General features: G+C 34.5%; 1 protein-coding gene, 1 long non-coding RNA gene and 2 other non-coding genes across 6 annotated transcripts; all 4 read right to left on the minus strand.

Annotated features, from left to right (window-relative positions):
- Positions 1–39: 39 nt before the first annotated feature.
- On the minus strand, positions 40–12793 carry LOC106164002 (uncharacterized). 3 transcript variants are annotated; one of them, XM_087008494.1, is made up of 12 exons: positions 12344–12791; positions 4539–4741; positions 3971–4076; positions 3702–3746; positions 3344–3454; positions 3119–3190; positions 2865–2945; positions 2596–2643; positions 2228–2426; positions 1773–1950; positions 1525–1641; positions 42–1240 (listed from the first exon to the last, which is right to left on the minus strand). In XM_087008494.1, exons 1-12 carry the CDS (start codon positions 12463–12465, stop codon positions 1179–1181), a joined length of 1344 nt encoding a protein of 447 aa, XP_086864620.1. In that variant the 5' UTR covers positions 12466–12791; the 3' UTR covers positions 42–1178. The 3 variants fall into 3 exon arrangements, with proteins under 3 accessions (XP_086864621.1, XP_086864620.1, XP_086864622.1); XM_087008496.1 differs by lacking the exon at positions 12344–12791 and adding an exon at positions 5815–6263 and having other exon boundaries at positions 43–1240; XM_087008495.1 differs by lacking the exon at positions 2865–2945 and having other exon boundaries at positions 40–1240; positions 12344–12793.
- LOC147763209 (uncharacterized) lies at positions 7080–9481 on the minus strand. Its single transcript, XR_015333432.1, has 2 exons — positions 8501–9481; positions 7080–7658 (listed from the first exon to the last, which is right to left on the minus strand). It is a non-coding gene; the product is annotated as an uncharacterized LOC147763209 (long non-coding RNA).
- On the minus strand, positions 10994–11080 carry Trnas-aga (transfer RNA serine (anticodon AGA)). Its single transcript is given in 2 exon segments — positions 10994–11029; positions 11045–11080. It is a non-coding gene; the product is annotated as a tRNA-Ser (tRNA).
- Trnaf-aaa (transfer RNA phenylalanine (anticodon AAA)) lies at positions 11418–11504 on the minus strand. Its single transcript is given in 2 exon segments — positions 11418–11453; positions 11469–11504. It is a non-coding gene; the product is annotated as a tRNA-Phe (tRNA).
- Positions 12794–13461: the final 668 nt, after the last annotated feature.

Consider the following 13461-nt stretch of genomic DNA (forward strand, 5'->3'; position numbering starts at 1 on the left):
GTAGCTGGTGGGCCGACGTAGGTCCACTGCTTTTATCTATTTTTTATTTTCTTTATTATTCATTAATTCATTGATTTATTAATTTTTTGATAATTATATTATCATTATTATTGTCATATATAATAGACAAAACACAATGTAATATTTCAAGAGTGTTTAATCTTCTGTAATATTTCTTCCTTAAAATACAACAACGTGGCAAGTTATAATGGACCTTGAGATATTAAAAAAAACCCCATAAATTCTATTCCTAAAGTATAGAAAACATAGGTAATCTTCCACTATGAGATATGGCCTCAACCCCTCCCCAAGCCATACCAGTTACACTTATCTTTCCTTGCAGTAACACTTTTAAAGGAACAAAAAACATTCATCTTACAAATCTTCAAACAACAGCATATATAAAATACTTAAGTTAACTCCATTCAACACTGTTTCTGTACCCACATGGTAACAAATCTGTTTGAATGCATGTGCCTGTAGGTTTAAGCATTTAATAGGGTTAACAAATGGGAATTATTTTATATAAAATGGCCTCCCAACAAATCCCAAAGCCATACCAGTCTTATACAGTCTTTACTTGCACTATTTAATGCAATCATTCACCTCACAAGCTTTCCAACAACAACATCATATAAAATACTTAGTTAACTCTATTCAAAAACTTTTTCTAGTACTGTATCTGGTAAAATATTCATTTGCACGAAACATAAACTGTCATAAACATATGCATATATACCGGTATGTCCATTCAGCAGTACAGGGAAATAAATTTTCTTATATTTCCAAAGCCATACCAGTCTAATGCTGTCTTTACTTGCAGCAAATAACACTATGTAGGAACAATATCGTTCATATCACAAAATGTACAAACAACAACATAAAAAATTCTACGTTAACTCTATTCAATACTCTAACTGCAACATATCTGTTTGAAAGAACCAAGCATGAGTGCTTTAATTTGTAGTCAGAACAATTTAAACAGTCAAAAACGTCATATACCGGGTACATGTTCATGTAGATCCAAGCACAGTTAGTCTATGTCTTCAACAAATATCCCCTAACCTTAATTATTAGTCAATCTTGACTACGGTATCCAAATTTAATTTCTCAATAAGCATGTAACATGATACATACTTTCAACTCAGGACCAAAAAAAAAAAACAAAAAAAAAAACATCAGTCTGAATCCGAGGATGATGATACAATTGTCTCTTGCAAAGCCTGGACTCTGTCTTTTTCTGAAAATAACACATTGAAGTGATTGCAAGTGATTGTCCATCATATCCCTATTAAACTGAAGTGTTTACATGTAAATTCAACATAACTAAAAGGATTGGCATGGAGATCAACATCATCAGAATGAGAATAAACTGTTCTATTTAAGAAACCAACTGATACATGTAGTGCAAACATGGAAAAGAATCTTATTTTTGTATTAAAAAAGTAATTTCAATTTTTTAGATATGTGTTAAAAGAGACAAAAGAAAATAAATATGATTAAATACAAGGATGTAATACATACCAATCTTCTTCAACAATCTTCGCTGCCTTCCTCCCTCCCTGTCGCTGGCATTTTTCAACCATGTCTTCATGATTCTTTCTGTGTCACTTTCCTTGATACCATTTTTTTTGGCAGCATCTGTTAAAGTTAAAACATTTTTAAATATATTTCAGTTTTATTACAACCAAATTAAGGCGTGAGAGGTGATAGAGTGGGAAAATATTACATCATGAAAAATTATTTTGACTCACCAGCAGTCACATACTTACCATGCAGGACTCTGGCAATTCTGCTTTTGCACAGACCACATTTTTCTTTACTGCCATCCCCTCTAGCACGGCCCTTCCAGTTGAATAAAGTTGCCATAGGAGATGTCATAAGCGCTTCCATCATCCTATATATGGTGTTTTCCTGCCCTGTCCCCCCAAGAGTTGTCAGGTGACGGACCTACAACAAGTGACATTCAGACAGTCTAATGCATTTTTTTAATGCAATTTAATGGAAAGAATTAAATTACCCTTTAACAGCACTCTTCCTTATTTAGTTATACTACTTTCGTCTGTGCCACAGGTTAAAAATCTCCTACTGGAATAATCAAAATTACATTCCTAACCATTGATTAATACTAAAAACCAAATTAGTTGTTATAATTAAAGGAAGTTGACAAAAAAAAATATCTTATCAAAAATATCTTATCAAACACAGTGTTTTATAGAATACTCACAAGAGCTTTGGATTTGGACCGATCTTGCAGTACATCTTCTAATCTTTGGAAATCTTCCATTGATCTGATGGGAAGATCCAGATCTTCCACCATCTGGCTGGTGTCCTCATCCACTTTTTGCCTGTTGTATATGGCCTGGAGCAGTGCTGTGTTTTTTTTAGTTTGCAACAAAATCTGTTGCAAAATTACCATATGTTCCCTGTCATTTAAAAAAGTTCCCTGCATTATCCAATATTCAACTTCAAAATAAGGGTACAATTAGAAAGACATTGGACAGCTGACAATTTAGAAACATGTAAAACTTGCTAGCTGACATTCACTTCAAAATAAACAACTGGCAACAACAAATTAATGTTTGTCACACATACCTCTCAGCTGATCTGTGGGTCAATCCAGAAGAACTGGTGCTAGGTGCACTGCAAGAGAAGTAGCACATACAGTAAATTTTGCCATAATAATAATATGATTACAATAAATGTTCATCAACTTGGAGAATGCGTTTCACTTCAATTTAATTAAAGTTACTAATCAAATTAAATTATATTATAAAAATAATTCACAAAAAAAAAAAAAAAAAAAAAAAATGCATTTAAAGTCATTATTCTCTTCTTTGCATATATATATAAACTTATTTTACATTTCCTTAGGGGATAACGGCCTGCTATGGAGTGTCTGAATTGATGATATTGGTCTTTCTCTTTCTACTGGTACACCATCACTGATACAAAAAAAAAAGGTCAAATTTAAAACAAAAATTATCATCCAAATTTCGTTCTAGACGGTGTTGGTGACTGAATTTTTTATAACCAATGGAAAGGTGATTATGCAGTCTTCAATTAAAGGAATTGCATATATTTGACATTTATCAAGTCTCAACTGGAGTTAACTAACCTCATGCTGCCATCCTCCAGAGAGAGAGAGCTAGAAGATTTCTTCCCATTCTTTTCTAAATTCTGTATGCCACTGTATATGATTGAAAAAAAAAAAAACAAGGAAAAATGAAAAAAAGAACTAAATAAATATGAACATTTTCACAATAGCTGAAACTGGTATGCAACCTTTAAGTGAACAATTTCAATTGCAGTACATTTACCACAAGTCTAGGAGTTCACTAACCTCATGCTGCTATCCTCTACCATCCTTGGGGCAGGAGGTGGAGATGGAAATGGCCTAGGCGTAGAGAGAGAAGAGGGCTTCCTCCCCTTTTTACTCAATGGCTGTATGTCACTGTACATAATAAAAGAGCAAATGAATAATAATTTAGAAACATAATTCTTTTCCTTTCATAGCAAATAACATTTAAATACCACTCAAATACCATTTACCTTAGCAAAGACATACTGAGCATTAAAATAAATATTAATTTTTTAGTATGCACATGAGTTGGCCTTTATCCCCCCCCCCCCCCACACACACACACACACACACACTCACAACCAAGATATCCTTTTTATTACTTAAAAAAAGAATTAACCTGTCATCAGATTCCTCTTCTGCAAGTCTAGATGGCAGGTGTCTCCTTTTGTGCAAAAATAGCATTTAATACAGTGGTATATATTACTATAATCATGATGATTATATATATATTTAGAGTGTGAGTGATGCAACCATGGGAAAATGGAAATTTTACATTTTGATAAACATACAATTACAATTAATATAAGGCACTTTATGATGAAATAATAAAGTATTTTCGGAATTTAACGCAATTTACTATAATGATGTATATAATGTCCCTCTCACCTCCTCTTAGCTTCTATGTCAGTCGTGTCCAGGTCAATATCACAAATGTTTCGGTTCATTGATTTAACTGCTTTGGCGCACTTTTCCCTTGCCTTTCTATAGTCACCTAAAAATTACTGCCTAGTTAACATTGCTGTAGAATTTGCCACTGACCAAATATTGCACACATTTTCATTTCTTATATTCCAAATTTATTGATAATGTTAAAGGGATAATATCTCTTCATATGAGATCAATATTCCACAATAAAAACATTGTGAACAACTCATGGAAATATAATATATTCTGTTGTACCACAAAAACGACAGTTATGGCTATTATTCTTGTATCTGAGCTTGTCTTTAGACCACGTGACCTCCATACTCTGTTATAATCTCTTAAGAGATTATAACAAAAAAAAAAAAAAAAAACTTTTTGGAAAGAAACCAGGGACTAACTTTGAATGTAAAAATGGATTCCTTAACCATTGGTAAGTATGGGAAAATAGTTGTTTACTCTAGGAAAATTCATTTTTTAGCCAAAATGAAGAGTTATTATCCCTTTAATTTAATTGGTTCCACACACTTACTAGTAGACTTCAACACTTTGCAGTCATACACATCCCAATCGCTATCTGGTGGCACACACTCCTCTATGGCTCTTCCACCTCTCATAACTATCTTGGGGGGCCAAAGACACTTATCGCCTTTGACCCATTCATCAGGGGCCACTGCCACTGAATTTTCCTCAGGGAAATATACGATGTTGAACTTTGAGCGAGACATAATCTCCCTGTGATACAAATGTTATAAAAGTTAATAAAGTTATGCCTGTTTATCACAGAAGGGGTAAAGTAATAAATTGGTTATTTAATGGCAATAAAACTAATTTTGATTTGATCTGCTCTGGACTGATGCTCACTAATCGACCACTCGGATTATTCACGGACCATATGTGTAGTCTACTAGATTCCACAGGATATATAAAAAAATTTTCTTTTGTCATAAATGGTTGACATATCAATGTTCTTTCTTGATTGAAAGTGATAATATTTTTTATGATGAAAGGTGTTTGTCCAACATATATAGCATTATCTGGTTGTTTAACTGATAAAAAAAAATTTTCCATATGAAGTTCTTTATATTGTTTGCATTGCTGATATTCTTCTGGGACTGGTCCTCTGTGGTGTTCTTTTTTACAAAATGTTTGTGAAGATTTAATTTTTTTTTTCACATGTTCCCTTTCAGCAAGACGGCGTATGACTTGTTGGAGTGGCAATTTTGGTTTGCGCACAAGTCTCTTTATAGTCTGAAGATAGTTTTCAAATGGGAAACTTGAAAAATTGTGTAAAACTCCATACATTTTAGCATGTGCAGCCAAATGAGTGAGCGAGTGAACGTTATAAATTATCTGTTCTGCACCATATGCCTCACTCATGTGCTCCACGAAAAGGGAGAGTATTTGACCAGCAAAATTACAGTAATCTCCACACAGTGTCTCACTACACAAAATGGTGATTGCTACAAAAAGCATAATAAAATGTTTATACAATGCATTTGGCAATTTTCCTCTTAGAACAACAGGACCAGTATACATAAGAAAGGTTCGGAACTCCGTAGCCTTCCATCTTTCAATTTCTGATAAAGCCCGTCCTTTACGTAGAAATTCTCTGGGAAGAAAGTCTCTCATATTGTTTATACCATCTGAGATACACCTAATCATGTTACCCCCCAGTCTCACATGTAGTGGTCCATTCATCCACAGTGTCAACAACTTCTTCATAACCCCTAAACATACCAGGTGCATGTAATCTAGTGGAAATTGGCTGATCATGCCAATCCTCAAGGAAAGTAAATTTGACTCACCACGTTGGTGTTCATCATACATCATCTCATTAAATGCAACATCAGTTCGAGGTTGTGCATTAGTTTGTGGAAAAGTCATACGGTGATTAACCCACTCACCACTTTGAACACAGTTGTCACACCCATAATACCCTGTGTGACCTTTCACTTGTTTCACAAAGCTTCGGGCAGCTGTATCACAAACAAAATTTGATATCCTAACACTGAAATTTTTGTCATCATAAATTATACCAACTTGTTCTAAGTGTCTCATTTCTTCCACAAATTTATTCAGAAACTGATTAGCATCATTGGGTTTTGACTGTCCAATCCATAAGCCAATTACAAAGGGATCGGGCTTTTCCTCTTGTGGGAGTAAACCTAAAATTGGCCAAAAGGATTCAGTACTGCTCTTAAAAAGAGGCAAGCCATCAATATTTATCTGCAGAATGATTTCCTCTTGAGATGCAAGTTCCTGCCCAGATAGCATGCATACGTTGGGCCAACGTTGGCCCAACGTTGCCTTGGTTGACCATGCAACGTTGGCCCAACGTTGGGTTTCCATCTAAGTGCTCACTTTGGCCAACGGTTGGCTGAACGTCTTTTTAATGCCAACGCATTGCCAACGTATTCCCAACCAAACTGCGTTGGCCCTACATTGGGCCAACTAATAACCAACATTGGTCCAACAATTACCCAACCTGTAACCAACAGTGCATTTACGTTGGTCCTACTAATAACCAACATCAGTCCAACGATTACCCAACCAAACTGCGTTGGCCCTACATTAGGCCAACTAATAACCAACATTGGTCCAACAATTACCCAACCTGTAACCAACAGTGCAATTACGTTGGTTCTACTAATAACCAACATCAGTCCAACAATTACCCAACCTCAAACCAACAATGTATCCGCGTTGGCCCAATGGTAGGCCAACTGGTCACCAAGTTATCTGCAATTTGCACAAATTATGACCCAACCTAAAACCAGGGGCACAGTGATTTACAGTAACCCAACATTGAGCTAAAGGCAAAATCTTTTTTTTTTTTTTGAATCACATAGGTAGTAGGGCACTGTAATTACACATCTGATGCACAGGCAGATCAATGTCCTGATGAAATATCTTGAGCATCTGAAATCTGCAAACTGCAAGATATGGCTGAAAAATTGGCAAGGTTTCTAAGGGATGAATCCTTCAGAGGACTTGATCTGCCTGTGATCATTTACACTACACCTGGAAAATTGTCAATTAATAATTGTAGTTGAAACAAAAAGATTAGTGATATATTTTGAACTGTTTAATTAATTCATAACATTACATAAAACAAATACATTACACCAACTAAATAATGATATGTGAATTGAAATATAATACAAAAAGACAACAAAGAAAATTTTTATAAGATATTATAATATTAAATTTAAACATTAATAAGTGTGTCTTATATCAATTGTTACATGATTCACATCAAAAAAATTTTAACAGTCCTATGACTTTTCACCTTATTCCTGGAGTCAAGGCATTTTTCTACTAGTAAAGTCTTTTTTTGCCCCATTTCAATTTTTAAAAACATTTTCATTAAATTAAATTTTAAACCTGAAACCCTTGTTAATGTCAGGTAAGATGCTTTTCATAGGAACTTTCATAAGTTATATGTCAAGTCTATAAAATCACAGTCTCTTCCGTCAGGCAAAATCTCAGACATTGTCTCTTTAAAAATCAAATCAGTGGTCATATGAGTTAAATCTTGTGTTTTTTCTCTCTTTCCTGTCCTGCACCTGCATGATCTTTGGCAAAGCACGATTAGTTAGGTGTATCTTCAACATCTTTTTCTGAACAGTCACAGAAGAGTGTGCTGCACCTACAAATTTAAATATTAAAAACACTTGAAATATAATGCTAGAATTGGTATGGTACATAACATGACTGTACCTCTTCCCCCATATTTCATATACAAACTAGTACTAGTAGGTGTGTATTATATGATAATCTCCCCACCTTTTCTAAGTTAGGCAAAAGCCAATGTCTTAACTTTAAAAGTGTGTGTCTTGTGTGCAGTAATTTATAGTGATTTATTTAAATTAGTTCTTACGTGTACACTTGACCATGAATTCAGTTTTTAGACAACTGTAATGTACCACTAAATTCCACATCATTTAATCATTCCAACAACTCTATCACAGAATTTACTGGCCAGGATTCATACAGACACATAAGAACAATTGGCTTCCAAGGACTTTTAAGGCTCTAAATCAAATCATTTTCAATGATTTTAACTAATGAGGGCAAGTTATACATTAATACAGTTATATTAAAGTGTACATACCAAAGGAAAAATGACTCATTTCATTTAAACTTTGTCTTTGTAACACATTGATGATGAAAAGTTGAAAATAAAAGTACAAGTAATGATGTATTAAAAGATATTACCCCCATCTGTGAATTATTGTCTGTATTCATCTCAATAAACTACAAAGTTTTAAATAATATTTTTACAAAGACAAAATGCTGAAATGCAAACCTTTTTCAAGCCTAATAGCATTTTCAAGTACTTTTCAAAGTTACATTTAAACTAGAGCCATTAAACTAGTTACATTTAAACTAGTCCAAAGTGCTGGACTAAATTTGAACACTTTTCAAGGCTGTATGGATCCTGGTGCATCAGTAAATAATGGGAAAATACACAATTAAAAATTCACTTACCAGTACATGCTCACTTCTTATCCTGTCTCTTTATCTCTTCATTTTCTAATTTCCAAAAAGATGTCTTCTTTCTATATCCAGAAACCAATGCTTTCAGCCGTAATTCTTGCCTCTTCCTTAGAACATTTCTGACCTTCTGGCTTAGATTTTTGAATTGGCTCAACGGTCAGCGCGCTTAAGACTGTGCTATGTATAGTTGTTTGACCTGTTTGAGCAGGCAGTAGGCAAACTGTTTATATCAAACTGACAGTTAAGATAAACACCTGGCTTGTAATGAATCTGGTCCAGTGAAAGTTACCAGTGTACTTTAATCAAAAGTCAATTGATGCTAACTATAAAGTTTAAAATTTATATATTGAGCAATTGTACATTATAATAAGATTTCAATCATTTGTCTGATTTCAATAACAATAATAATAATAGCAATAATAATAAATATGTTTCACAGCATTATTTAAAAATATAAATCTGTTCACTCAGTAATTTTTTTATAGGTGAAGTCTATGTACTATATACTATATCCATTCAGAAAAAAAGACAAAATGAAAAATATATATATATGAGAGTATATAGCTTGGAAGACAAATAAAAGTAGAACACTGTTTTTTAGCCCAAGGAATTTGACAAACTCTTAATAAAAAAAAAATTTAATCCTAAAAACTATATGTTACTGATCAATAGATAAGCACATGTGATTCTCAGTTGTGAACAGAAACATTTTTATTATAACAGAAACATTATTCATTTCTATTGAGTTGTTAATTGGATACGTTGGCCCAACGTTAGGCCAACGTATGCAACAAATATGCACACGTTGGCCCAACGTTGGGCCAACATGAGCATATTGCAGTTATGTTGTGCATATTATGATGTGGTTGGGCCAACGTTGGGCCAACGTATTACTACCAACGCCAACTATGTGCCAACAAACCAACGATTCCCCTACGTTGGCCCAACGTATGCTTGCTATCTGGGTGATGAGATGCCAATCTGCATTTTATTCCATATTCTATGCCAAAATGATGATAATTGCCTCCTGCAACTTGATCAATGATGTATGATTGTTTAGTTTGCAGGAGTGTCCGGCTGTCTTTTGGCAAAAAAGGAAAATATGGTTTTAAAATACCCAAAAGACTGTTTGCATGACTCAATGGAAGGTTGCTGGTAATCACCCAATCCCTCAGTTTCTTTGCAAAATCTTCATCTTCTTCACCATCTGAAGAACTAGTGTCCGACACGTCATCATTGCTGCTATCATCACTGAAATTGCTTTCAATATCAAAAGTCATATCCATATTTTCCTGATAACTGGCCTGTGAACAAGCAGATTCTTCATCAGAAACATCAGCTGTTGTCATTGTCTCCTCATGCTCAATGGTTTGCTCTGCAGGTAAGATGTCATTATCATCTTCACTAGATGATTCATCATGAAGATTTGTTAGAATCTGCTGGGCAAGTTTCTCAGCATGACGACGTAATGTCCTGTCGCTGAGCACTGACTTTTTTCCGTCAGACATTCTGTCAAATAATTGAAATATTTATCAACATTAGGTCCTGATAAGGTAGACTATTTCTGCTTGATGAACTACACATTTTAATGAGTAGTGATTACCTTAGTAAAAAAAAAAAATCAGTGCTGGTCATTTTAGTCAGTATGTGGCCCACATTTGTTATCTTGTTCACTTTTAAAGAAATAAATGGTGTTAATATGATTGATTTTGATATAATTTATTTTGTAAGTGAGCATATATATGACATAAATGAAAAACAGTTTTTTATATCCATACTGTAAACCCCAAATCTGGTGATGGCAAGTCGTTATAGTTGAGGAACACCAGCACCAATGCTTTGGTGTTAGGACAATCGAAATCTCCTTTTGCATTAAGTAACAACTCAGTGATAGTTTATACACTTTTATTGCACTCAATGACAAGGCAGCAAAACTGTGAAATCTACAGCCATAAAAGCAATGCAATAATGCACAAAATGATAATGCTAGTGTGATTGGTGCAATCTCTCAGTTCTTCAGTGCTTAAGTTCTGTAAAGCTCCTAAGCATTTTTGATAATTATTAGTTAAAGGTACATATGAATGGAGTGTTGGTGGATCATGGATTCCCAGTAACACATATAAACCACTTCTACTAGTTTATGATACAACTAAAAAAAATTCGACATGCTAAGGGATAAACTGAATAAATCATTAAATCAGCCATAGAAAACATAGAAAAGCTTTAGACTGCTCCTTTTTTTAAATTTTAGTCAGAAATTTAACCTACTTTTGTTACCGTCTTTTCTGGCCTGGCCCAATCTTTAATAGCATTGAATATACAACATTTTATAGCTCAAAGTTAGTAAGATTAACATATAGAAAGGCAGTGTCAGTCATGGCAATTACTAATCATGTCTAGTAACAAATGCACAAAACTTGACATGCAAAGTAGACTGAGTTCAAAGGCAGATTATTATGTAATTGGAGTCAAGATCATGTCTAGAGAAGAATCTAGGGATCGAACCTAGGACCTCTTGCGCTAGGTAAATTAACGTTCTAGGCAAGTGCTCCACCACTGAGCTAATTCTCCTTTTTTCTAAGATGCACTCCAACCTGCCAAATAAACCCAAATCAGTTGTCTCCTTATTAATGCGGGATACTGCCAATTGTCAAGTTAGATTCTAAAATTAATATGGGAGATAGCATTTTGATTGTTATTATTATATTGGGAGCATATGGGAAATAATTAACATGTGAAAGTAGAACTTACACATTTATAGGTCTAAGTTAGTAAGATTAACATATAGAAATGGAGTGTCAGTAATGGCAATTACTATGTCTAGCAACAATTGCACAAAACTTGACATGCAAAGTAGACTGAGTTCAAAGGCAGATTATTATGTAAGTGGAGTCAATATCATGTCTAGAGAAGAATCTAGGGATCGGACCTAGGACCTCTTGCGCTAGGTAAATTAACGTTTTAGGCAAGTGCTCTACCACTGAGCTAATTCTCCTCTTTTTTAAATGAACTCCAAACTGCCAAATAAACCCAAATCAATTATCCACATTCAGTTAGATTACTGACAAATGTCATGTCAGATTCTACACTAAATATGGATTTGGTGAAACATAGTTTTGCATTGATTATGGTTGATAAGCATGCAAGGTAAGAATGTACACAAACATCAGGTGTCATCAAACACTTACATCAACCGACAAAAATATGTAGGGATTGCCCTATTCACTAGAAAAATTGCTAAATTATATATATATATATATATATATATATATATATATATATATATATACACACAGTATATTAACAATAGGTACAGTAATCTTCCCTTCGACTTGGTGAAATTGTATCTGAATTTGTCATATCGGCGCTGAGCAGTAGGTGAGCGGGGAAAAATTATATCTTAATTATACTATAAAATTTTCTCGGTATAATTTCCATGTGTAAATATTTGGAAATACTTCAAGAGAAGGCTCTGGAGTACCGGTAGCTTAACTACAAACTAAATAGGTCAAGTAAGGTTCGCACCAAATACGCAATGTTGATGTCCCAACTAGCACATCGAATGAAAAATGAGTCACATCCAGGAAGCGGGTCGTTGCTTTTGCTTTTGGTTTATTACGTCTTATCGGGTCTTTTGCTTGAATCTTATTATAAAAATGGTGAATAAAACCGCGACGGGGCCACAATAAAAAAAAAGACAATGTTCTCCGGTTAGCTACTTTTTTCACTTAGATTCGTCACAACAGCACAATTCCTGCATAACATACCGTTTAACAAATATATACTATGTACAGTATGTCTACAAGTATTAACATTGTATTAAAGTAAACTTACCTTCTTACAATAAAGCACAGCACGTACGTCCAACTCGGTGGGAGAGCTGACAGACAACGCAGTCGTCTCGCGACGTCGCCGCATGCTTTCGTAGCGTGCATCCGTCGCGTGTTGGACGTCATGTGATATTTGGAAGCCAATAAATATTGCACATTCCGTAACAGGTTTAAAAAGACCTTATAATCGTCTTCGTCGCTCTGGGGATAATGCAATAAGTAGCCACGGACACAAATTTGGCGTGTATTTAAAATTTGACCGTATAACAACTACATCGCTGGTGGCCCGACGGTGGGCCACCGATGGCTATCGACGGAAAGTAGCGCTCTTTCCGTCGTCGGCCCGCCAACTACACAACGCTAATGTATAGACGGCGGGCCAACAGCGGCCAGCTAGCGACGTATCAACGTTATATGCGTAGCTCGAAATCGACGTCGGGCCGACGACGTCATGCTATCTGGGTCGAAATCGACGTCGGGCCGACGACGTCATGCTATCTGGGATTTAGTGATACTGCACCTATAGCCATATTTAATCTTTGCTTGCCGTTGGTGCAAATTGTCATACATGTATAAGTATGTGTATATTTACATATTTGGTGATTTTACAGCTCAAGAAATATTTACACGTACTATAGTTTTAGAAAGGTAGAGATATGGGCACCACCACTTACGATGATAACCAGTGAAACAGATTACGAGTGGCAATTAATACTTATTTTTTCCTTGAGGTTGAGTATGCTTTTTTATTACCATGATAGAAAAAAAAACAAAAGATATACTGAGTATAAAGTACATATAGATAAGAAATAAAAAATTGTGAAGATATATGTATTTATAATTAACCAAAAAATGAAGTGTAGTTCATATAATATGCACCTAATTAATATATCTGTTTTGATTATTTTTGTTACATTTTGAAAAATCAATTTCATACGAGAATTCTATATATATATTTATTCATGTGTGGATCGCATAGAAATGTAGAAATATCAATTAACCTCCCGTCTCCCGCGCAGCAGCCACCAAAAGTTGGAATTATTTAGCACTGTGTCCCTGATTTAAGTCATACATGTCAATTTTTCTATTTAAAAGATTTATCAGGTGTGTCAAGATATTTTT

This window comes from Lingula anatina, chromosome 3, assembly GCF_051362555.1.
Source record: "Lingula anatina isolate TDL-2025a chromosome 3, LinAna3.0, whole genome shotgun sequence".
NCBI classification, from domain to species: domain Eukaryota; kingdom Metazoa; phylum Brachiopoda; class Lingulata; order Lingulida; family Lingulidae; genus Lingula; species Lingula anatina.